General features: G+C 40.5%; 1 protein-coding gene across 1 annotated transcript in view; it reads right to left on the minus strand.

The window, feature by feature from the left end:
* The window catches only part of tyw1 (tRNA-yW synthesizing protein 1 homolog (S. cerevisiae)), a 49,645-nt gene that overhangs the window by 13,672 nt on the left and 8,907 nt on the right, over nucleotides 1–27,066 (minus strand). The window contains exons 8-14 of the mRNA XM_070906224.1: nucleotides 24,715–24,847; nucleotides 19,974–20,026; nucleotides 19,768–19,886; nucleotides 18,190–18,299; nucleotides 13,422–13,599; nucleotides 10,564–10,699; nucleotides 5,253–5,363 (exon numbers count right to left, since the gene is read on the minus strand). Of these exons, the coding sequence (XP_070762325.1) occupies nucleotides 5,253–5,363; nucleotides 10,564–10,699; nucleotides 13,422–13,599; nucleotides 18,190–18,299; nucleotides 19,768–19,886; nucleotides 19,974–20,026; nucleotides 24,715–24,847 (840 nt within the window). The remainder of the gene's footprint in view (nucleotides 1–5,252; nucleotides 5,364–10,563; nucleotides 10,700–13,421; nucleotides 13,600–18,189; nucleotides 18,300–19,767; nucleotides 19,887–19,973; nucleotides 20,027–24,714; nucleotides 24,848–27,066) is intronic.

The raw sequence follows: 27,066 nt of genomic DNA on the forward strand, positions 1-27,066 counted from the left end.
TACTACAAGAAATCTTTAATAGAAAAGCCAGCCAAAACTCAGGGGACAACTTCGATTGAGAAGTGTGTGTTTTTCCCCCATTAACGGCACATCATAAACCCCATCATGAAGCCAAGTTGATTACTTAAGTAGCAATAAAGCATAGCATGTAAGTAGGCTAGATTAGCTTAATGTAGAGGAAAGAATGAGGAGATAGAGATGGGGATCCTTTAATTGTCACACAGCTGGTCGAATTCAGTTTAGCACAGATGGCAAAAAATTGCTTTGACATTTACAGCACATGACAAATTTGAGTGCAAGAGCAGATTTGAACACAATGAACAGAATCGACAGAGGCAGAGGGAAAAAGATAGAGGGAGATAAAAGGAGAGGAGTTGAGCATGGGTGCGTCACTACACAACAGTGTAGAGATACAGGGACCAGGTACCATAATTAAAGAATATAAGCAATTAATATACTAAGAGAATTACTAAGAGAAAACAAACTCTTTGGAGAGAGTGAACTGGATGTACTTCAGGCCAGACAAATTCCTCTATCTGCAAAATCCTTTGTGTTTCTGAGCCGACATACTGTATGATTTCTATGGGTTGTAGGCTAGTATCTATACTAACAACTCAGTGGTAATGGCTGCATCCTGCTGCCCCCTAGCAGCACTGTAAAACACTACAGGCTAAAAAGGGGCTCAGACAGCGCAAAGGCAGAGGCTGAATTAGCATGTCAGACTGGCGACATCAAGTGTGCTTTACAACACCAAAGTCTTTCTCTGTGATGGGAATGGATTTTTAGTTACCCCTTAGTGCTCAACAGGCCTGAAATTAATGCTCTTAACAAATCTGAATCACCAAACCAGTTCCTATACAGCCCCGGTGATATATCAGTTTCTCTGCCAACCCCAATCTCAAAACACAAAGGCATGCTTTAAAATTGTATTTTATTGCCAGCTGGCCTCCCACTTACAGCAGTCATTGCAGTTTTATCCTGCAACTGACTGCGTCAGCCAGTCAAAGAGAACTGGGTCCTGTAAAGTTTAGGTTATAGACGTCCTGTGTGACCAGCATCTTTGTCAGAAACTAACCTGACAGTTGAGCCTCAAAGACAACAGGAAAAAAAAATCACTCCTACAGCTGGATTTATGCTTCTTCAGGCTGCATGTAGGCAAACCTCTGCGTAGGTTTGCGAGGACGTTTACGTGTATTTCCCAGAGGCATAACTCCAGTCTGTCACACACTGCTTTCCATTTTGTCAGTGGGTCATGAATGGGTGCAAAGATAGTTCCCTGGATGGACAATGGACGGAAAGTGACAAGACAAACAGTGCATGTCCGTACATAAAAGAGGCACTAGGGGGATGAATGATGGGAGGAGTGTGAGCTTGTTAGTTAGCTTGGTTTCCACCACATGCTTCGACCCTCTGACTGCAGGCACCCCTCATTACAGCACCCTCGTCTCATTATTTTGAGTAGAAAACTTGTATACTGCTGCAATTTTCTGACAGCGCTGAAAGTTCAATGGTGTTTTTGTTGTATGAATGTTCGTATTAATGTAGCTGTCAGTCTCTGTGTGCACTGTGATAGCTGGTTGATGTATTTGGTTTGTGTGGCCTTTTCTCATGAAATCAGCCACATGAAGGATGTCTTTCCATTCTCAGTACAGACCCAGGCTGCACAAGCCACAATCCTTCAAATTAGTTGTTTTAATTATAGAAAATATTTGCATGTGGAGCTGCATTACAAATGCAGAGTGATTGGCAACCATAAGATAAATGTGCCAGATGTGCAATAGTGAAAAAACAATGAGCAATGCTACATGTTCCTTGTACCATGCAGGTATAAATGTTCATCAAATTTTATTAAAATGTGTTTATATATAACATTATTACTTCCCAGTAACTGTCAGTCTTGTATGCGCTGCACATTTTCAACAAAATAAGTTTGGTCATAACTAGTTCTGGTGTGGGTGGTGTGCTCTTATTTCTGCACCATCAGCACCATAATGCAACACCAGAGGAAAAGAACATAGAAAGGGAGAGGACATAAACAAGTTTCTCCTGCTGCTTAACAGAAAAAAAGAGTCTCCCGATTATATGCATATATTCTTTTCTTTTGGTTTTCCACATTTCCTCCAAACTTTATTTCTCACATTCAACCAAAAGAGTGAGATAGTATGCATATAAATAGACATACAAAATAGATCTTTAAAATAAATGAACAGAAATAAAATACCTGGGATGAATGAATTAAAACTCAACAAAATGTTGGACTACAACCTGGTTAAAAATCTTAAAGAAAGAGGGTCAAAAGATGAAACACAGTCAACATCTCGATAAAATGCAGATGGCCAATAACAGGAATGGAGACTGACAACAGCAGGAACAGATGTGTTGGACAGTGCTCTCCACCACAATTATCCAAATACCAAATGAAGATTGTCTTCCATCTTGATGTTGTTTTTTAATTTGTCAGTGACTTGAGATAAGATAATGTTGGTTGATAACATAGGCCACACTAATGTATCATTTGGACTCGACTGCTCTCCCTCTTTACCCACTGTTAAGATGTCCTTGAGAAGGGCACTTAACCCCCAAATGCTCTTATCTGCTGCTGGCCGACAGATAAGACTGCTTGTACTCGGCGGCTCCCAGGTGTGATTCTGTGTAAATGTGAGCAGGCTGCCGAATAAGACCATTCGGCTCAGTACACCTAGCCTGGAAAAGAAAGTAATGCAATAGCTGGGAGCAGTGGAAACTGGCCAGTGATGGAGCTCTGTTACCAGGTAGTGCAGGAATGAGATGCGCTCTGGATTATGAATGAGAGGATGTGGGGAGGTAATCCCATGTGGGAAGAGGTGCTTCATGAATGCTAACTTTGTCTGTGGAAGCCCTTCACTCGTTCTTTTGCCTTACTGGCAGCTGGCAGGACGTTTAGGATGAGGGAAGCATGTAATGGGACACACAAGGTGTGTGCGTGTGGGTGCGGGGGGGTTGAGGCAGGATGAGGCCTAACAAATGAGCACATCACCTGTTCAAACCAATTAGCACGCACCCCTGCCGTGGAATGAAAATAGAATAAAACTGAATCTCAACTTAAGTTGACTTCAAAGGTCAGAGCTCTCTCTTATCTCTGCTATCTGAGGTGGAGACAATTAATTGTGCTGGCCTAATTTTTATAGAGTGTAGGCACTGTTTAGAAGGAACAGAGGGTAAACTGCATCAGACAGCAAATTCAAGTACAGTTTTTACTGCGAGGAACAAAAGTTCTTAGTAAACTAAACTTTAGAAGTGTGCTATATGCAATAATAAAGAACAGCACCCTGAACAAAGAGTTACGTGTGCTTTAATGCTCACAGCCACAAACAAATGAATAATCATACTACAGCATGATGAGAGCTGTGACATGGAATAGATAGAAACAATGAATCATAACGCAGCAGTCACACCAGGCAGAGAAGCAAACATTATGCATTATTTTCAGATATGACGTCACCACACAAGGTGAGTGAGGTGAAAATAGACATGAATATAACATGATACAAAAGAGAGGGCCACAGTAGGGTGACAGGTCCAAAGCAGTAAACAGGGAAGTAAAAGTCTTTAAAATGTGTTGAAATGTAGATTACTCGCTGAGAGAAGGGCTTTTGCTATGCAGGTGCTTCCATAGATGTGTTCTGTTTTGCACTTGATTCCCTATTTTCATGTGTCGAGTGTGCTCCAAAAACTTGAAGGAAGGAAGGAGAGGTGCAACACACTCCCCAGGCCAAAATAATCAGAGACTTTTAGAATTAAATAAGTAAAAGGAGGCTCAGCCTAAAAACATCTAAGTGAATTAAGTGTTCTTGAAGATGGTGAAGATGGTTCTGCCTCTTCCAGACAGTGAGAAAGAGGGCTGGATCTACTACTGATGCTGCAGCTGTTACTACTGCCCCTGTCATTATTACTGGGATTATACCTTGATGTGATTCACTGAATAATGAACACAGACTCAGAGGCGAGTTTGCCACTATGACAACCATAACTCAGAGTGCCACCAGGTCCCCTTCCCATTCTATTAATGCCATGTCCAGCAAACGGCCGGGATAAGGTCGATGTGGTACACAGCCCACCATTCCAGTGAATTATGACACTTACCTAGTGACAGCTATGTGGAGAAAGCTACATAAGTCTCACAGGGTGTTCGCATAACAGCAGTGTTAGTGTTTGGCACAACTGTGGATGTTGTTAAGATGTCAGTACATTGTCATCTGAGAGCAACAAACTGTTTATCCAACACCACAATGACCCTTCTGCAGCAAAGCTAAATATACAGGTTTTAACATATTTGGCAGCTGTAAAAGCAACTAAGTCATCAAGTTAGTTCTGTCCCTGACAATCCAACTAGCTCAATGGCAAACTCACAAACTAAATCTCTCACCAACAATGGCACACAGAAACTTAGTCACACTCATAGACCAGCTGAGTCACTTACTGACAAGTCAGTGATTCATAAATTCACTTGCGCACAAAAGGACCCCGACGTTCTTAAATATTAAAAGCTTCAAATAACGAAAAAAAACAAAAAACGTATTTTTGCCTCTCACGATGTTCAATAGGTTTCATTATAGCCTTTTGCCTTTTAGACAAAACAAAACATTGGAAATGATACATAACTTGCAGAAACTTTATCTTTGAATTTGAATATTAGGTTTTCTTTCCAGTCTTTTCCCTTGATGTATAAATTGGTGCCAGAAAGACGAGACAGGAAGATGGTGAGGATTCGCTTTCATTTGAAATATTTAGGCAGGTCTGGGGCTAAACTAATTCAATAGTAATGTTTCCCATTAAATTGCCACTTAAGTCTACTTGTTTGTTGAAGACCTCTTCTTCTTCTGAGACATTACTGCCCTTACATAATGTCATAACTCGGTAGACTTAAGGAATTGCAGATGATGTGAGTGTGGTAGGAGAGATCATGTGCCAAGATTTTCTCTTAAAATAATTATTGCTGTAAGATCCGGCCTGGTGGCCAGTGCTGCTGGCTCATTGTTTTTAGGAAACCCATTAATGAGAGGCAAATGTGACAGGCTTTGCTATTAGGTGGGTTTACTCCAGACACCCATCAAAAGCACAGTACAGAAAAATAATGTGACACTGATTGAGAAACAAAGAAAAGCTAAACCTGAAGAATTATTACACTGTGATAATTACTGATAAATAAGACAATAACTGAGAGGGGAAAGAGAATACAAGCAGACACATACACAGTTGCTGCTGAACCCTACCTTGACCTCTATGAAGTCCGGCTGGCCCAAAGCAATGAGCTCCGAATAGGCCTGCATCTCCTCCACATTCCAGGACTTCACCAGCGTCAGTCTGTACACCGTCCTCTGTCTCTGGATGGACAAACAGGGGTGGGGATTGATAGAAAGGGTAGAGGGTAATGTATTATAGGTCTACTTTCTCTTTATTCCTCTTCTTAAACAACCATATTCAACAGTTCACTCAAATATCAATCAAATTGTTCACATATCATCAACAGCTTGGTATTGCTCAACAGATTCTGAGGCAACAACACATTTGTATAGATTTGTTTTTTGAAAAAGCCTCATCTTTATAACGGAACTCACACAGTTTCATCATGCGCTGTTATAAACCAGAATTAGAGGAGGTGGTAAAACAGTGAGTGCTGCCATAAGCTTGGTGTTTGCTTTTGGATGAGAGGGTCAAATCATCATATCAACTGTAACAACAACTCAACAAAGAGAAAAAAGAAAAAAAAGAAAAACTTTTAACACGGTCGATTGAAGCTCACACTGTAGTTTTGTTTGGAAATGAAAAAGGTGAATTTATCCTCGTACACATTAGTATAAAATCACTAGTTTTTGCTCATTATCGCCATCACTGCTATGCTGATGATTTATTTCAATTTCAAACTCAAAGTTCTGCACGTATCCTCTTGTCTTTTATTTTGAATCAATGATCATGGCAGTATGTTGTCACCAACATCTGTCCTCCACAGGCAACACAGCAGCTCACAGATGTCTTGTCAACCACCTACTTTCCGTCTGAATTATAACAGAGCGGTTAGGGGGAAGGTTTGCATGTTTACTAATGCTGCGGCGTTGCAACAGAACTGCATATGTTAAGGATTACCCAAGCCGATCTGAGGGATGAAGATCAGGGCCAATCCAGGCCTTTTTTCATGGAACAGTATCTACTATGTAACACCTTCTCCAATGACATTTCCAATACTGTGTTTACTCCAGGTACACTGGCTGTCTAAAGATGTACAAGGAGGGAACCGTGGATAGCACAAAACAAATAAAGAGCAGCCAGCACCTTCATGTAAGGATGTATAAGCAAGCTATGTGAGCATAAAATTTGCATGTGCACCACGCCAAAGCTGTTTCTATTGTTCAAAATTGCATTTGAACTGCATTTTGCTCATTCTGAGGCTGAACAGAGGCTATGCATATTATTTTATCCTTGCTGCAACAATAGGTCCACACTGACCCAAACATTATTTCTCAATGTGCTTTTGTGCAATGTACAGCTGCTTCATTAAGGAAATAATAAACAATAAACAAAGACAGTTTAGACTGGACTATGTATTGGTAGATACTTAATATATACAGCTTTGGATCAAGGTCAAGGCCAAGAAAACCTGGACATCACTCTCATGTGTTCAGTTAACTTTCCCTGAGTAAATAAAAGTACTGAAAAAAGCCCGGCTCACAGTTCAATGGTGTAGATTCAGGCTATTGTTGTTTCTGTATAGCAGGAGAAAGAGGATTATTGAGAATGTGATGGAGAGGAAGAAAGACAAGGAGAAGAGATGAAAGAAGAGTAATGGTGAGGACAGAGGACACGAGAAATGTATAATACAAAGAAACAAGTAAATGACAATGGGAGAAGATAGAGCACTCTTTCCCTCGTTTCCTCCCTCTCTCACTGGAAGGTTATCTATAACACTAGGTTCTTTCAGCCCAGTGGGGAAGGGGATAATTGGCCAGTGGAAGCACGGAGGTGAGGTATTTCAAGCTGCCTCTATTCCAAATCCGACACTGAGGCACAACTCTATCAATCCCCCAGCGCTCTGTCAGGGAGGCCAGGTGGAGGAGAGGAGGAGAGCAGTCAAATGGAGAACAGAGAGGGATAAGCGCTCAGGAAGGATGGAGATAAAGCCCACCATGAAAAGGAGACTTAGGAATATGGAGCTGAGACAGGGAGACGAGGGGGGGGGCAGAAAGAGAGAGTTTATTTTTGGAAACTGGGAAGTTGCACACAGACAAACCATATAGTTCTGTGCAAACACACAAGTACACATGCACCCTCTGGGGCAAATATAATCACATTAATTTCGCTAAGTAACGCTAAGTAACCATATATGCTTGAATCCACAAATGTCCCTGGTTTGATGTTGGGTTTTCAAGTGTGAATACAAAACTTTTGGTTATGAAACTTTATTGGCTCAAGGGTTTGTTATGCAAATGTTAACTTTAAGATAGAATATTCAAAACTTTTATAAATTATGCACTATACACATCCAGTGCTCTCCATTTCATTTTCTCCATGCCAAGGGTCAAAGCATGTCCTACCACGGACATGCCCATAAATGATCATGACTGCTTCCGATTTATCTCCATTCAACAATCATACCACACCATGAAAACCCATCACAACTGCTGGCTGTCACAATGAGCTGCTGACCCTCTGAAGGATCTAAAGGTCTAAACTGCTATTCAAATAATCACTCTTCAAATCAGCATACTTAAAAGATACAGACATTTTCCTGCCAGAAATCGATTCCAGACAAAAGAAACTGCATAATGCTTTCATATAGTCTATGATTGAGCTCTGTGCATTATGTCTAACATGATATGCACATGAGAATGCTGAGCAAGAAAACCTTATAATTATTTGTTTGACACAGAGTTCAAAAGTAATGCTTTAGATTGATGGCTGCTCTGTCTGTTAGACTATAATGCAGTATTCAAAATGATGACATTCCAGGGGGTGTGAGGGGTGCAGTGAGTGTGCCAGCAGTCTCTGGTCCAGCAGGACTTTGTTGTCACCCATCTGCTGTAAACTCGATTAACCTTTTGTCACTGAGTGGGAAAACCAGTGATACTAACACACCCATAGTTACCAGCGTCCTACATTAGATAAGTTTGATGTCTACAGGCTGTTTGAATGTAGGTTTTTCATAAATGGTCAGATAGAGAACTTGACCAAGTTCAAATAATGCCAAACACTATGAAGGTGTTTGCTCCGCATTTATTTTGTGTTTAAAAATGCCACTACAGTAATTATAGTCTAGCCTGTGCTGACAGAAACATCTTCACAATGGCTATTGATTCATTGAATTCTAAGATGTTCCTGCTATTTTACCCACCCCTGCTGTTACCTCACATTGATATTTGCTTGTTGGCATGTGGTGAAAATGGGGCTGTAGATGCAATCAGAGTGCAGTGATCCATTGTCAGTGGTTTGCCTCGAGCCGTGCAGTCACAAACACCTCAAGCTGAGTGGTAATGAATTTGTCCATTGTTTGCTAAAGCATTAAAGGGGAAGCTGGCCCATTACAGATAGGTGTAATAGAGGCTCCCTCTGAGAGACTTCACAGCCCACATCTTTCTCAAGGTCGTTTTGCCGGTGCACCCAAGCGCCATTTTTTTCCTCCTCACTTTGGCTTTTTGGGAAACACACTAACAGAGAGAATCAATTTACACAAGGGGTTTAGTGGCTTAATGCAGGCTGTGATAATGGACTTTCCCTCTGCTCATGAATGATGAAAAGGGGTGCAAGGTTATTGGATGCACTTTTTTAAGCTGCTGCTGGGTTATCTGTGGACACAGATCACGCACTTAATAGAAATGTAAACCCCTGGATGTTTTCATTCTTACGGTGGTGGCAGTGGCATTATCAACTCTGTAAAGCCAAACCGTTAAAAGTTTAAAGAATCAATAAAAAGCCCACTTGAGTGTTAAAGGTTTGAAGTGCTCCCCGTCATTTATTGGCATCTTGCTGCCATTGCAGAGGAGTCTCGTAAATCAGGACATCTCAATCTGTGGTTCCTGAGAGGACTCAATCAGGCTACAGTTTGCATCAGCTGCTCTGATTCACTCAAAACAAAAACAAGATGAGTCTGCATAGGAGGTAAGGATCTGCCACTTCCAACAGTCCGATTGTGGGTTGGAGATAAGAGATTTGATTTTGTTAAAAATCAGCGTATTTCTATTCACAATTTTCCAAAGAAATGTACTTGTGTTTTGTTGAGTTGATGTGGAGCTTCAGGACATTTTCAAGGCAGGATGAGACAGAAACGTTTAAAAGTGGATTGTATTCTCTGCATCCCTAGATTTGACTTAAGTCTGAACAGCACTTCAATAAGATCCTCATACTGGTGGTGAGCAGCATCCCTCGTCTACTTATCAACGAAGACAAAGCCCGAGCATCCCGAGCCTTCTATAAACATCAAGGAAATTACCATAACAAGATTCCTATTTGGGCTGCAATTATCTATTCCATAATGAATGGGAACTTGATTTGGAGTTAATGTAGGATACCTATATGTGTACACCTTGGCAGGCTTCACATCTCTCCTCATGATATAGCAAGATAAACAATCCGCACTGCAGTAGAATATGAATGTGGGTGTCAAAATGTGCAGCATAAGCATTCCTCTCAGTTTGAAGTAAAGTGAATGACACAGAAAATGGGGAGGATTGGCATTCCTGCACCACCTTCAATTTGCAAGAAAACTCCCAGGATGCCTCGTCTCGTCTCGTCTCATGCGTGCCATGAAACAGATGTGCTGTCAGAAGCTTCCCTGTCTGCAGAGCTGTTCCTATTTATTTATCTGCTTGACCTCATATCAATATAAAGACAATGACATTTTAAAATCTTGTTTAAATTTACATTTCACTGACTGTAATCATGTGATCAGACATTTTTACTGGACCAATTTTCATTTTTTGAAACCTGAATATCAATGTATTATAAAGGCACAGTCACAAACAGTGAGATGATAGTAATAATAGGGAAATACACATACAAACGAAAGAAGCTGCTCTGTATAGTCTGGTGGTACAACAGCAGATACTTCTGTATTGCTTACACAAGAACAGAGTGCAACAAATGCTGCATGTTTTAATGGAACATTTTAAAGTGAACTGGGACTCTGGGGGGTTTGATGGGGCCTGAGAATTTGGACACATCAAACTGAGAAATGCATGACCAATATATTTCCAACGATTAATCAGTACAAAGGTGCAGAACAAAGCTTTTTTTTTTTTTTTAGCCAAGTCCCATGTTATTATAAAATCCTGTTGATAAAACAGGTAGTTATGATTGTGAAGCCAACCACAAACAAAGAAATCATACAGACACTCACTCTGCATGGTCCAGGTATAAATGCACAGCTTTAGTCTTTTGCAACTGTACAGCAATCATTTGACCTTATTTATACAGGTAAATTTGAGTAAGCATATTCTTTTTGAGCAGCACCTTACTTAACAGTAACATACAGTTCAAACTCTTGTTCACAAGCTCACCTGGCTAGAAATCAAAGCAGCACAGTGGGCAGCTTACCTTCTCTCCCAGGGCCCTGAGGCTGTCCAGGAAGCGGGGCCAGAAGTCCTTGAAAAGTGGCCGGTCAATCTTCTTCAGACTGTCTTTGGTGCTGGCGTCCACACTAACATACAACTGGGTAACTGGCACCAGGCTCCTGGAAATAATGACAATAACAGAAATTAGGGAGGAGAAAGGAGGATAAGAATGATCCAGTTTGAGAGAAAGAGTCTGATAAAAAAGGTAGGACAAAACCTTGGGAACATTGGGAAACAATGTGAATAAAAGGAAAACAAAATACATTTCAAATTCAAGACTGTTTGAGTCTCAGTCTCCCTCAATGTCATCAAATCTTTTCATACTCTTAAGAAAACATGAGCGTATCTCTGTCAGCTCTCTGAAGCAGGTAGTTGTACTCCTTCAGTCTGAGACAAGACAGAAAACGTTTGGGCTGAATATAGATCTGTCGCTCAGCTCCACTCAGTATACCTTTCTTTTCCCACCTTGATTCGATAAGATACATGCAACACTCTTTGTAGTGAAGGCAAAACGAGGGGGTGGAGAAGGAGAGAGCTGCGAAAAACTAGGAGTGCTTCTCATCAATATTAAATTAGAAAAGACATTAACTTATTTGCGTGTAGCTGCACTCTGGCATAATCTGTGAGAGCAGAGGACGTACCAGAGTAGTAAACAGAACCAGAAAAGTGTAAAAGATTCACACGACTGAAACAAGAAGAGCACTACCCTTTCATGTGTCTTTAGATGGGATATAAAAATATTTGCAGTGCAAGAGAGGCAATTATGTAAAGATGCAAAAATAACCAATTGGCCAAATGAGCAGAAACAGAGACAGAAAGGAAGAACAGCTCTTTCTACTTCTGGTGAACCAGTCTTCCCTTCTCAAAGCAGCACTGGAAGAGAGGCTCAATAAACTGCAACAGCTCATCTCCAACCAGGTGGCTCTGGCAGACAGGAAAAGAAATGGCTGATTGCTGCCGTCCTTGCCTTCAACCTGCTCGATGAGTATATGATAAGTCAGCTTGTGACAGGCAGGTTAGCTGACATATCGGCTATGTCGGTGTATGTCTTGATGACAACCTGCAAGGCTTCTGGACAGAGTGGCTTCTCTAGATTGGAGGTCAAAGGGCATGTAGAGTGACAGCAACCAGAGTAAACATCTGGACATGAAGAATAAATGTTTATTTCAAACAGGTCAAGGGACATACAGCTTCTACAGTCTAGGTTGGTGAGAAACTGTATACTGTCAAGCAACTTTGATTATTATAAGCGTGAGAATCTCTTATGCTGGCTCAAATGTAGTTCCACAATTCCTCTTGTATGCTCAAATCAAGTTAAGCTCAAGATTCTGAAACTACAATTCCTCCCAAACAGTTCAAATTCTCTCTATACCGAGCAAATTTAATTTGTAGAATATAAAGGAAGCCCTGCTAAAGTGGCTACTAGAGAAGATATGCTTTGCAACTGCAACCCGGATGTTGAAAACCAACATCTGGGTTGCAAAATGAAAGCACATCAATTTCAGTCTATTGATTTGTTGAAAAATAAACAAGTTACTAGAATTATTCTACACACAATTGGCAAAGTCACAGCGAGACAGCAAACATCATTAATAATACAATATAGTTCTGCTGTAACATGCTGCCTGTCTAATCCTGTTTTTTTCCGTGTATGGCAATGTTGCCCTGAAAACACTTTTGGCAAGTTCTTCTTACACTTCACACTGTAAACTGAACATGTGATGGAAAAAGATGGATTTTTTTTTACACAAAGGGTTGTCAGAGAGGTATACAAATACAGCTACAGTGCTGTGCTGACAGAGTGCTCGGTAGAAGCCATAATGCTGAGAATAATAACACCCTGTGGAGGAAACACACTGAATTGACCTCAGACACAAAACTTTTCATATTGATGCTCAAAAACCCTCCTGCATCTAAAGCACAAAGCACAGAAAGGTGTGTGTGTGTGTGTGTGTGTGTGTGTGTGTGTGTGTGTGTCTAATCTGTTTCACATAAAGCCCTCTGAGGTGGTATTGTCTTTTATGAATTTTTCATACAGTTACTGTAGGTGCATAAGGTGTGTGCCTCTCTGTGACTGTGGTGAACTCCTCTGCCAAAGATACAGATGCAAAACTTGGAGACCTGAACTGCAGCATTTCAGAGAAGTCATTCTGGGCACTGTTAAACTCAGAGGCAGCAGAAAAGGTGGGAGTAGCATCTGTGGCCTCACCTTCAGGTTACCTATTGCGACCCTAACTTCTTGTGGCTTTAGTTTTTGAAAGAATATTTCCCAATCACTTCAGCACAGTCAGAGTTTCTGTTGAGCCAGCAGCAAGTGGAAGTTCACCCAAATTACAGAAACACATCTAACTTATTCTTAGCAGCATCCGGTCAAGCAGAAAGTTTCAGTTGAATGTGCAAAGGTTTCGACATGTCTGCCTCTGAAACTTCTGATGCCACCCTAGTAAAACTGAAGGTAAATTAAGTTTGTGTTTGTGCTGCTCAAAGCACTGAAAGTTTAATTTGACAATGTATTGCAGAGTTTTTTTTAATGTTTTGAGCACAACAAACTCCATTAAAGCCTCCCTCCTTGTTAAAGGACACACAGCACTCATAATTGTGGAGACTGAACCTTTGATCCTTCCTGCAAGGGAACAATCTAGCTGCTAAGACACACTCATGCTCCCTACTTTCCAATTCATCCTCCCACACTTCTAAGGAAACAGCTTGCAAAGGCATGGGATAAAAATATACTACAGAAACATTCTAAGCCAAAACAGATTGGCTGGAATGGATATTTTGAGTAAGAAATAAAAAGTAACATCCACACAAACAAGGCGTGTGTGTCCGTTTTGCCCCTACCTGATTTCCTGTGGGAACTGTGCATTGGTGACCAGGAAACTGGAGATGTGGTGGGAGTGGAGGAGGCGGATGAAGGTGTTGATTTCGGGGTACATAATTGGCTCACCCACCAGGGAGAGAGCACAGTGCTTGACTGCCAAGCCCTCCTCGTACCGCTCAGGCTTCACTCCAGGGACACCTGGAGGGAGAGAGGTTTTGAAGTGGATTCCACCTTTGACTTAATCAGTGTCTCCAAACAATAAAATGAGGGGCCTCACATGGAAGCGTAAATCGAAGCACTACAAAGTAAAAAAAATCTCTGGGAAATAAAAGCACGAGGTCAGGCTTTGAAGTGAGGTCAAACTGGGTAATTCGATAAAACCAAATAGGCACAAGATGTGTGGTGCTCATGAAAAAAGAGGAGAGGAGACCAGAGACAGTAAAAGTTTGAGCTTTGAGAGTCAGGCCTGGAGCCCAGTCCATCTCTCTTCCACTCCCCCTCTCTTTTTCCCTCCACTGGGTGGTCTTGGACTCTCCCAATGTTCAGACTGACTACAGGGTGCTGTAAAAATATGCTCAGCATAAGTTAGTATGTAAGTCCGTATGAGGGATGAATGTTATAAAGTTTAATTGACCTCAGCCATAGGCATCAAATGTTGCTGTAAATTAGATTGATTTTCTGACCCAGTGTAATTTTTTTAAGAGTGAGAAATCACATCTCAGTTTCCATTAGTTACAGCGACACCAAAGGAAATTATGATTGTCCAATCGAGAAAAAGATCACGACCATAGGCCACCAAATTTACATACAAGTTTACATAAATTAGAAACATAAGACAAGCAAAATTAGATTAATGAACACAACCACCTTCTTTGAATATGTAGATGTACAGAATCTGTGCAGAATCAAGTCTACTTTTGAGATTTGGAAGGGGGTGGGGAGGCGGTGTCAAGTAAAGTAACATAGATGCAGCTGCATTATATAAGCTTGCTTTCTGCTGGCAGTATAAAGTATGACATGGCAAGAATTTGGAATAAACAAATAGTGAAAGCTTGGGGAAAAAACGTTTCATAGACTGTCATGGGGATTTAATGCGGTATTACTGTAGCTACAGCAGATGCCATTTAATTTAAGAGCACATGCAGTGAATCTTAATTACATAAAACTCTGGACTGCTGCCTTCATATGCTTCGTAAAACCCTCTATGAATTATTGATAAGTTTGCAACATTTTCTGCGGTTGATCCACAGAAATCAACTGTTACTGTGCTACCTTTCAAGGACAAATTACATAAAGGACATCTCGCAACAGCTGCAAAGACATCAGACAACAAACTGTCCCCCAGGAGAAATCCCACTTAACTCTGTTCATAACCAGCTGCGGAGGATGGTGCATATGTGTTAAGACAAGTGTGTAGTATGTATTAGTAATGTGAAATTCCATTACATTCTCACATACAGTAATTCCCTCCCTTGAGGTCCTTTGGAGGGCAGTTGGGGGGGGCTCTCTTTCTGAAGTGGATCACGCCGATAAAAGAAATTAGTCTTTCAGCGAGGACGTTGGGCTTTTTTACAAGTTGTGTAATGATGGCTACTGAATAAGAAGCCACAGAATTGATTCAGGTGAAGATAACTATTTAAGATGGTTTAAGTCATTGTCCTCTGGTAGACTTCTTCTTCTCCCTGTTTAATTTGCTTATGATGTGTGATTTAGGAAACACACTGAACACTTCCCAATGGCATTGTTTGGTGTCAACTCAATGCATTCACTTGGTAAAATTAAACAAGGACATAGGTGCTTGGAGGGAGGGGTGCAGTGTAGAAGTAGAGTATGCACGTCTGGGATGAGTCATTTTAAAAATTAAAAGTGCTGAGTTATTGTAACTAAGAGAATAAAATATTAATAAAAATATTTAATTCATGCTTTGACTTAGCTGCAAAAGTTGGAACATCACCAAGCGTCTTCCTGATATGCAAATGCACTGCACAGTGAAAGTAGGCTCAAGTGAATTTTACCATACTGCCTAGAGCACACACTCATGCAGGACAGTTACAGCTAAGTGCTAAACAAAGAGCATGTACTGTGTTATATCCGAAGTACTGATGAATGTAAAATGCATGATCAAATGGACAAACTAATCAAACAACTACCAGCCAAAAACTCAAAACCAACCACCACAGAGTTTTTATAAAAGGTGCACCTGAAACCACATTTACGCAGTTTCACCAGATCTTAAAGAAGACCCAATGAAACGGACACTTTAACTTCCTGGAAAACAGTGATTCTCTCTTTAAACATTGTTCTATTGGTTCAATGTTAAAATGATCCATAACAGTGTTATATCCCGCCACAACATCTTGTGTCAACAAGAATTAAATCACATTAAGGAGAATACCATTTAAATCAACACAAACAAGATTATAATTTAACACAAAACTCCACTGAATTCTCGATGCATCTAGAGTCCAAAATGATTACGGGCTGTGGGCTGGATTCAGATGTTTATTCCTAGTTTCAGTCATCAAGATCACGCTAAAGTCTTTACAAGGAGAGGGGCCTGACACACAAAACGTAAGTGACAGCTGGCAGGGCAAGTAAACTACATTTATTTTCACATTTAAAAGGGTGACTTTTCATTCTAAAGTGCTGCATTATGTTTAAAACTGCTAGTTTTTGAGACATTTTAGGCAGTAGATCATCAGGTGGTCAGAGCAGAAACCAACCTGTTTAATCACACTCTGTTTTTTCAGAGGCAATGTCTGGATAGTTCATTGTGCTAGACATTATAAAAGGTATCACTGTCAATGGTAAATGGAGTTGAAGGCTGCCTAATGTGATTTTATAGTGCAGCTGGAAAGAAAAGTATGGATGATAATGACAATATAGGCCTGTGCTTTGCTCTAGTATGTTTCTAATTAGAATTGCAAAGCTTTACTTACTTTTCTTTATTTTCTGCACAAAATGTCGTAACTAATCTCTCGTGAGACAAATGTTTGTTTTTTTTTTAACTCTAAGTGAACAAAGAAGCAGCTTACTGTCAACATAAGCATATGTGCCCTATTGTTCCATTATAATGACATCAGGAAATTACATTTTCTATGATGACATGCATTGTAATACCTCATGAATGACTGCTCTGAGAAAGATATTAGCTATAAAAGCAGCTCTTTGAAGAAGATATGTCTCAAAAGCTTTTAGCATTTGGCATCTATATCATTTGCTGAGTACAATTGCTTCTCTGTTTTATAATGGGATCAGCAGTGGCTTTGAGGTTAGAGAGGCAGCCTTCTGACTGGAAGGTTGCAGGATCAGGCCAGGCCTTGAGAATACCTTGGCTGGAGTTGTTAATGTACCGTAACATACTGTATAAGGGGGTGTATTATATGTGAAAATATGAAAATAGGCCACAGTTCGTGGAATAGACTATAAATCCCAAAGTCTTCTCCCAATCTTTGGGTGTGTGTGTTTGTGTGGCTGTGCTGACAGGGGTCTGCATACTAAACTATATATCAAGTCTCAACAGCCACAGTCATGTCACAGAAACCAAGTGTCTTTGTAGCATGACATGACCAACGTGCCATAATGACCAGGATGTAGTTTGGACTGGGACAAGAGCTTATTGCTGCACTCAAGTGAAAGAAGCTCAAAATACAACACCGCTGAGAAAGAGAAATCAATTCATGATGTTTGTGAGTGCATGTTACGGCTTCTCGATTGTGAGGATTTGCTGTTTGCTTGTTGCTTTTCTATTTGATTTCATTGTAAATTGAATGTTTTTGGCTTTTTGACTGTTGGACATACAAAACAATCAATGAGAAGCCATCACCTCAGGATTCAGGAAATTGTGCTGGGCATTTCTAATATTTTTTTGACATTTTATAGATTAAATGATTAATTGTTTAATTGACAAATCTGATAGATTAATCTGTAAGAATAATGAACATTAGTTGCAATGAAGATCTTGTTTAAAACCGTTAAATCCCTCTGGAATACAAACAATTTTCTAATCAGCACTTGTTTGCTTTAATAAATGTCTGATAAATGTGTCACAGCCATGTTTTGACAACATTTCTCAAAACCTCTCAAAGAAAACCTGCTTAGGGAATACTCACAGGATCATCACTAAATTCTGTTTTGACTGAGCTTTGGGCGTCCAACCAGCCATCCTCAGCCAATGCTGGTAGCAGCCAGTGAAAATAAGTCCCAAATGCCAACAGTATTAGTATAAGTAGTATAAAAGGAGCCCATAAATGAGGGTACAGAGCTAATTCTTCAATTACAAACCATTACGTACTGTAATTCCAATTTAACTCTACAGAACCCGACGTGAGGTTACAGCTCAAATCTTGAAAAGTTTTGAGAAAATAAATAAAGTAACATTGTGACAAATAAGACACAGTGGAGGTGCCAGTTGGGGGAATTAAATTGTGTGTGTGTGTGTGTGTGTTGAGAAGTGATTGATGGGCTAGTATAGCAAGGATGTGACGAAACAGCAGACAAAACATCAGCATTTTGATCTTCACTCTGCTTCGTTCCACAAAGGGTTACGAGAGGTCATGAGCAGTAAATTGAAGACAGTAAGGGGGCAAAGTGTGCATGATGAAGACTTTGTGTGGTGTGTGATATTGTGTCCATGTTTATTTCTACGAGAAGGATTGCAGAAACAGTGTAGCTGAGGGATAGATCAACAAATAGCCAGATAGACCAGATGGAGAAACAAAGTTATACGCAGAGATGGACCACGAGAGAACACTCATGTCTGCATGCGTGACCTGCTAAAGGACCAACCTCTGAACTGCCGAATCATGTTCTGGTGCTTCTCCATGGCATCCTGCAGGATCTTCTCAGCGGAATCCATCTTCCAGCGCCACTCTGTGCCCACAGGGTTCGTGTGATGTCTATTAGTGGGGCACACAGATAAACAGATAAAGACACTACATTCAGAGGAAAATCCTAACAAGGTGAAAAATGTCAAGACCGAAGAAGTTTATTCATAAACTGAAAGTGAGTTATGAGGGCCATGCGTATTCTCACACAATAAAAACATATAAAGTGAAAGAATAAATCCCACTGTAATAAACTGCACCTCCTTTGGGTGTCAATAACACCTTACGACTGAGTGTGATGCAATATCTCTAAGTGATAGGTGCAACAACAAATCCTGAGGCATCACAAATGTCAGACAGTCTGTCGCATGCATATGCACACACTGACATCAAACATGCCGGCCCTGCACATCAAAACTAATTCCACCTGTTGCTACAGAGAGGTGGATGGTGAGGGCAGCGGCAACAATACCCTTTACTCTGTACCCTGAAATTGCTTACTTCCTGTCATCCCACATAGCTGCCCGTAGAGGAGACTGGCATATCTGTGGCGACAGGGTAGCAGTTCACCGCAGCACATTCTGACAGCGACCTTTCGGTGCTCAACACAGTCCCCTTTTCAGATGGAATCTCCCACCAACGTCGTGATGAATCAGTTTCCACCTTTAGGCCTCGCAGTTATGCTGCCCATTAGTCTTCTGCATGTACATTTTTAACTTGTTTGCCACAGCCAGATCACCGCTCAAAGACAAAGACAGTAGTTTTGACTAATGATGTTAAACAAGTTCGTTTTCTCTATTAAAACTCTGAGTACCCTGCCTACTTGTGATAGATTCCACTATGGTTCAAGTAGCCCTATGTTATACTCTTAAAAAACATAATCTTTAACAATTATTTAAAGTTTTACGTAATGTGACAGCAGTACACTTCACATTATTGTAAGTGTTAAAATAAATAAATAAATAGCCATATGGTTACCAATAAATACCAAAATGTGTTTGGGTCAGCACAGACTTATTACTATCACATTCACGTTCTCTGAAGGTCTCTTCACGACCGGCAACCTGACGGAGAGGAAGATGAGGGACCAAAAACAGCCAACAACAGACGTGTTTTCTGGAGCCTGTTTCACAAAGACATTTTCGACTGGTCTGTAGTATTAGGCCGGTCTGTACTGCGATTAGAATTTATGCTGCTGGAAGTTTCTGTTACAGTCCTTGCTTTCCCAGTAAATTGTCCTTGTAAGTGTTGAATTCTTCCAGAAGGCAAACATTTTCTGCTGGAGTGAAGGGAGCTGATCGATTTGACACATTTGCTCAGTCGCCATGTTTTTTTAGTTTGCAAAAAGTCTTTAATTAACCCAGAATTCATAGCAAATTTGTCTTACTAAGATAGTCAAGAGCCAGACAGCTTTGCGCAACAGATGAAATTTGATGTCTATCTGAAGTCTGACTATTAGTTTGATCTAAGCCATAGTCAAAACCATCTTTGTAACACTGGCCCCTGAACTTTGCAGTGGCTGTATTCTTCAGGTACATACCTCCAGCAGAAGACACACTTGTTAGCACAGGCGAGGCTGGGGGTAGTCTCCATGCACCGGTGGGACTCAATACCATAGAAAGTGTGCTTGTAACAGCCTCCTCTCCCTCGCAACATAGACTAACAGAAAAAACACCACTGATGTGAATCATGCCGTCAGTTTGTCAAAAAGTCAACTGCTTTATTGAGAAGAGTAAATTCCGTTACCTTGGTCCATCGACAGAGTTTCACTCCTGAGTGACTTCCAATTAGTTTGTACCCTGCACCGAAAGAGACAGAACAACATGTGAGAAGAATAGGGCTCTCATCAGTCAACACCGCTTTGACCCAGAACCACATAGGCTATATTCAGCTGATAATTAATACATAGAAAGGTGGAGATTACATTTTATTTGAGTGGTACATTAACAAAGCCCTGCTGAACATTCACAAAGTCATTTTCATTCACAATCCTCTGCTCGGCTGCTGAATAGCAACTCGCGGCGGCTCAAGGGCACGTCAACGGGAGGAAGGAGGGGATAGTGTTTCAAAATCCCTTTCAGCACAAAAGCAGGATGAAGTGTTTCAAATGTACTTTCTTCACAAGTCTGCCTCCCTATCCTCATATTACCACAGCCTAATACCACTGGCTACGAATGGCCACGTTTGGGTGAGTCCTTGCAGGCTTCTCCGTTTTTTTTTTTTTTTTACACTTCCTCCTCTGTGATGTCTGTCAAAGAGAATACTTTTATCTGTATCACTTAATCTGCTCAAGAAATACCAGATCATGATATTGGGATTGCCTCTAGGGGAATCAAAAAGGGCTCACTTTTAAAGCTTTAAGAGATTTTCTAGTAAAGCCATGCACCGACAGAACAGCCTGATGTGGAATTCAGGTGGTCATTTTTTATTTTGGACCATTATATATATGGGCTTTGCTATTAAATAAATCCTTGTAGCTGAAATATCTAATTAAAAACACAGCAGGTAATTTGTGTCAGGGTGTGTATGAGCTCTTACTGCTTCCACTGATCTCAAGTTTGACGCTAGATGAGTCAAATAAAAATTTTATTCATCAAGGCCGTTCGGAGTATATTTGAAAGGTGAAAAAACTCATTTTTGATTTACCACCTGAATGAAACAGCTTGCCATTGATCAATGATGTTCTTTTGATAAGTAGAAAAAGAAAACTCAAACTATAAATGCTCCAACACAAAAGGCCCTCACACAGAATTCAGAATCTTTTTTGCTTTAACACCTTATGTTTGTTGTGCCTTTTTCTCTTTGGGACCAAAACATGCTGAGCAGCATCAAATTGTTTTTCTACTTGAAAATACCTTGAGAGCACATGTCCGCCTCTAACCTCGCTGCTAGCAACTGCAAGACACATAGAAATGTGCAGGCTAATCCCAGGCCAACAAGAATGTGGAAAGCACGGTGCAGAAATGGACCTGCTGGCAGTTTATTTCATTATTAATGATCTTAATGTAAGCAACGTTTCCCCCCCTGTGTTTGTTAGGGAAATTGATTTCCAATGCCTCCGTGTCTTTTAATGTGTCAGTGGAGAGAATCGAGCCAAAGTGAGGGGGAGGAAGATGGAGAGAAGAAAAGAAATATCTTTCTATTTCCTCTGTGTAATTTAGTTTCTCTGTTGTCACTTACAAATAGCATCTGCTGAAAGAGGACAATATGTGCTATGAATAATTGTACTCCGACGTGCGAGGCGTCAATATTTGAGACAACGGGGAAAATGACCAACAGCTTTTCCAGGAGGCATCATAACAACAATAAAGGCTGAAAGTTCTGGAGCCCATGAGCACATGTATTAAGTAAATGCGTATGTGTGTTTGTGTGTTTGTGTGTGCGTGTTCCTGTGCAATGCTTGTGAGGCAAAATTCAACCCAATAAATTCTCAACACCTCCACATCTTACATTCTTCTTAATGAGACAACTCAGGTTGGAAATGTAAAAATTAAACACAAATATAAACTTTTATTGTTTGTTGGCCAAACATCTGTTCCTATGATAATATTAGTGATGACCTGCTTCTCAACCAACTCTTTAAAAGAGGCCTTAAATTTGCCACCAGAACTAATATACTTAAGGCTTACAGGTAGCGTGCAGCTACAAATAGCTGCTGAAAAGCTAAACTGTACAGCAAAAAATCAGTGGTGTACGACATTATTGACAATTCTGCAAACAATTTATACTTTGATCTGTGGCACTCTGTCCTCCACTCTGAGCCGCCTGAGGGAAATAAACTGAGCAGGGAGAGGATGTGTTTAATCAAAAAGGTGGAAAATCAGCCTAATTTGCTTTAAGATGTCTGCCGCTTCTTTCGGGACCTCACAGGTACTAGTTTTCCAAGAAGTAATCAAAAAGACACTGGACAAAGTATTTTTGAATCTGTTAGAGTGAATATTCTGATGTACTACGTTCTCTTGTGAAAGCTTATTCATTTAGATATTACCTCATTTAAAACTCACTTCATGATATTGTTTCAGCAGATGTGCAGATACCACATGAAAGAAATAGCTTTTGCCATTGATTATAGTTGACGAGATACGTGCCCTAACCCATTTCGACAACGACAATTTCAAATAGATGTCTGCCCACTACGTTCCTTTTAACGGCGCAGATGCAAATTTAAAAGAAACAGATTTAAGATAGAGGGGTATACACATTTGAGTCCCATTTTAAATTTCTAGTCTCCTGGACCTTGTTGGCAAACTATTTTCTTAAATGTGCAGCACTATGTTAAATTGGACATTACACAAGCACTTCAATAGAATTGTGACTTTTGCATCCATCTAATGCCATGTCGGCTACACATGATACAATTTTATATGCCTCAGGCTCCACCCCAGACCAGGACCCGACTTTCTGCCAGTCTGCCTTTGATGCTTTCCAGTTATCACCCCTTAATCACAGACTACTTATTTAAATGCAGAAAAGACTAAGTGGTATGGTATTCTCCGCCTCAAACAGTGACTCGGACTGTCCTTCCATTAAAACTTTAAATGGCACCCATAATACCCTTGTTGAGTCCTACAAATACTTAAGGATTTTGGCTTAGAGACTTTAAAGCTCTTTTATCTGACGTTTTTTCTGATTCTTGCAACTGTTTTTTATTAATGTTGTTGTGTTGTTTCTGTTTAGCCGATCGTGTTTTTGAGAATGTTTTTTGTTCTCAGGTCTCTCTTGGAAAGGAGAGCTATATCTCAATGAGACTGCCTGATTTAATAAATACAATTAAAATACAGGATATACAGCCTTCCAAGACCCAGTGTCACTGAAACAATGCCAAAACTTTCATCCTTTATTCTTTTATTGCAAATAAAACAAACTGTCCACCCGGACAGACTGTTGCCAGCATAAACACCATGAAATAGGTCAACATTTGGTCAAATGAAGTGAAGTCTTGCTCACAGAGTCCTATTTATAGAGTGTTGTGTAAGCCAACAGTGGGGGGTAACTGGCTGAAAATGGCCTGTACAATACTAGTGAATGGACTAATAGAGAAGAGATAGTAAAATGAGTCAACAACCAAGACTCTGAGGCTGTATGAGAGGCAAACACCTACACGTAGAACATATGGATGCACTACATGTAGATTCATTTACCAAAACACAGGGTGCAAAATCATGAATATTAAGCCATACTCAATGTTGAGCATTCATACAGAGCCCAACTTCAGATTTGATCTCAGGCAACACTGATATAAATCTGAACGGTTCACACAGGCAGCACTATTCTTGACATGCACATACACGCACACACGCACACCTAATAATAATAATAATTTCTAACATTTAATTTTAAAAACACTGGGTGTAAAGTGATAAGGCCTGTACATTAGGGTTATCAGGTGTGCATGTGTAATCAGAGATGTTTCAGTGAGTTATTTCTGGTCCTCAAATGCAGAAGACCATACCTTTTTCAATTGAAATCGGCAGAAAAACATATGGTATTATATTTGGACTGATAAAATAAATACTTTTGTCTTTTTCCAAAAGGTGACCATAGTATGTAAGTTGAACTACATGGTCTGGACGTTGAATTAAGAATTTACGATCACTGCCATGACACCAGCTAGGAGGAGTTTTGTTGAGGTTTTGATGTGGGAGGAGAGAAACTCTTTTGAACAGCACCCTGAGGAGAGGAGGAGGCACAGAGGGTAATTGGACTGCAGTGCATTATTAAGCGCCATTAGACAACACACATTCCCCAGTACAACACTTCTCCTCATGTAGCACCTCTGACCAGCTTTACCTATAGTAGAAAAAAAGGCTGGAACACAGGATGCAATTTCAGCAGCTGATTAACTTTAACACAATCCAACCAGAGGTGCCGACTTATTACTTCTTTCTGCTTAGTAAATAATTAGTACTTGAAGCCAGTAAACAGGATACTTAACAAATTACAGTACAAAAAACATCTTTCGGTACCTGAGGTAAATTCAGTTTGAGCAGGGACCCCTCAGTCAGTGACTTTGGTTGAGGGCGAATACTTTTCAGAAGAAAAATCTAAATCGACATCTCCGCTGGCAATTTGTATATGTTGGTTAGATTTACTGCTGAAATTTAAAAAAATGGCATGACTCATAATTCATGTTTTAAAGTGAATTGCAACTTTTGCTGCCCTTGTGGAAAGAGCAAGGTTAAGGATATGCTGACAAGCAGCTGGTGTGCGAGGTCTGTAATGTGATTTTTTATTGCAAAGCAGTGCAGCTAGATAATATGAATATATTATCCAAAGTCACCAGTGACACCCAGCAGATGTTCTTTCAGAAATGACTACACAGTTTTACACGAGTCAAACATTCATAAAATTTCATATAAACAGTTATAGTCACTTATAGACTATATTGATGCTCTCTTCATCTTTGTTTTTGTTGTATTTCATGTAAGCTTTCTAATCACTGTTATAACTGTTTTTTGTACTGAATCCAACCCCCCTTTTTCTTCACCTTGCTTTGTTAGTGCTTCTCTAAGGGCGGGGGTGATCATCTCTCTTCTTTCCCCTTCATCTTCAATCTTCTTCACGCCATTCAACTTGGATAGCTTCACCATCTGGCCGTCTCCTCGACCCTCCTCCTTGCTCTGTGGCAGACACAAAACTCAGAGTCAGTTATTTGTTTATTATTGTGATGATAATGGCATCTATTAAACATGAGGCTCTGTTGGTGTGTTCTGACTAGCATCTGTCACAACTATAAAATCAGACTACTTAAACCAAAAGAATTCAGCTACTCTTGCAGAAAAAAAAAGAAATACTAAAAACCAAAGTGTTTCAGCCAACAATAAATACTACTTATTCAACAAAACCAGATGCCAATAATTTACTTCATGGGGACACTTGGGGACAGCAGACTTAATTTTTTCAAATGAAGAAGACAAGAACAGAGCAAATAGACACAGTAAGACTTGCTGGCTTGAAACTGAGTAACATTCAAAGCCAGCCACACTGCCATCACTTGTCACTACACTGGCATGCGTTAGGAGTCAAAGCTATGCACTTTCATGTGGCATGAACTGCAGTAGTAACTGCTTGCTCACATGATTTGATGTCTACCACACTAAGTTAAAAGCAGTTCCAAAGAGCTCCTCCAGTGTTTGATGTTGGAAAGGACTGAAGATCAAGGGATGCGATTCTGCAGTCCTTGTATGACTTTGTGTGTGACATAAGCATTAACCATTTTTGAATAAAGGGGTATCATCCTGTCCGGACAGTACAGGGTAATCCTGGTTTAAGGCCCTTCAGGGGCCCAGTGAAATGCAACAAAAAGCCCTACAGCATAACAAGACAAGTGTTGTACCACAACAGCTGTCAGTTTTTATGTTAAAGCTTCAGCAGCCTATTCGTCTGAAAGATTAACAACTTCCTTCAGGCCAGGATTACAATATTGCAGAGTACAGCATTTATATGTAAATCTAAATATCTTGCTGTTTATAGATATAACAGAAGATTGATTGAGTCCTGCAAGAAAAGTTGCCCAGGGCATGGGAACAGGTATTCCTTTTCAGAGAGGCGTGATGGACGAGGTGCCTTTGAGATTAACCATGTTAAGTGACAGCTCCACCCAATTACTGTACCGCTGCCACCACTGCGGCTCGTCTATAGGGATCTATATGTCACCTTCTCAGCACAGGAGCGCTCATAAGGGGCTGATACTCCATCAGTAAACGCTGACGAATGTTTGTGTGTATTCCTGAAGAACTGAGACAGTTCACTGGTTCCTAACCTTTGTTCACTGAGCCGCACAGCTCTAAATGCTATAGATATGTGCACTGAGTCTTAATAACGGCTCTAAAAACACTGGGGAAATAAGCTCTATGTGCTTCAGCCAAGCCAGTCTGATCACCACTCGCTTTAAAGTAGTTTGAACAGCATCCATATTTACTGAAAATCCATGGGTTCTCTTATAGTCACCATTTCCATCTTTTCCAAATAGTTCCCCCTGGATCTGTGAGAGTCAGTGATCTACAGAGCATGCTGAGCATCTGTTACTAAGAAAGTTACTGAGAAAAAAAAACTTTAAACCTGCAATAACTGACTATTTTGGCCACTTGGGGGCATCTGCAACAAGCTGTGGACACAACATTGACATACAGTATCATGATCTTCTAACTTGGTGATATGGTGACAGATGCTTATCTGTACATCCAGCAGAGAGCGTTTCTGGCCTCATGATGAATGTAAATCCGATAATCACTCTCCTTTTAGCTCTGTTTTTGGTCTCTACCAACTCTGGTTCTTTAGCTTCCAGATGCTTCCCTATGTTCACCAGCTAGTTGCTAACTGTGTCTGTCCATTTTATCAAAATATCTGAAGTGAAAAACATACAATGAACTTAACCGCACACTTTGTAGAAAAATGAGACTGAAGATCACCTAAAAGAGACATGAGCAGCACATGTATTGTGCATCTGGGTTAGGGCATGACCTCAGGTGTTCAGAGCACATCTGTGTCTGCTGACAAACCTGACAAATTGTACTTTCACCTTCCACCTGGAAAAATCTAAGCCCATGTAGTCATCTAGCAGCTCTCTCTGCTCTGTGCAGCTGAGGCCACGTGTGCCCGCCATTAACCTGCCTCGGCCCAAACTACGATAAAGACTCCACACTCGTGACAGCAGCAGCGGTCCCTCGGAGGAGCAGCTCCTTTGTTGACAGTGCCTCACACCAGGATGGTTGTAAACGAGGGGTGAAAATCCTGTAGCCTGCAATTTAAACCCCAAAATGGGATAAGAATGGTTTGCCACTCTCAGCCACTACAAATGTCCACTTTCACTTACTGTATCCGTGACAAGCAAAATTCT

This window comes from Enoplosus armatus, chromosome 5 (genome assembly GCF_043641665.1).
Source record: "Enoplosus armatus isolate fEnoArm2 chromosome 5, fEnoArm2.hap1, whole genome shotgun sequence".
Taxonomy (NCBI): Eukaryota; Metazoa; Chordata; class Actinopteri; order Centrarchiformes; family Enoplosidae; genus Enoplosus; species Enoplosus armatus.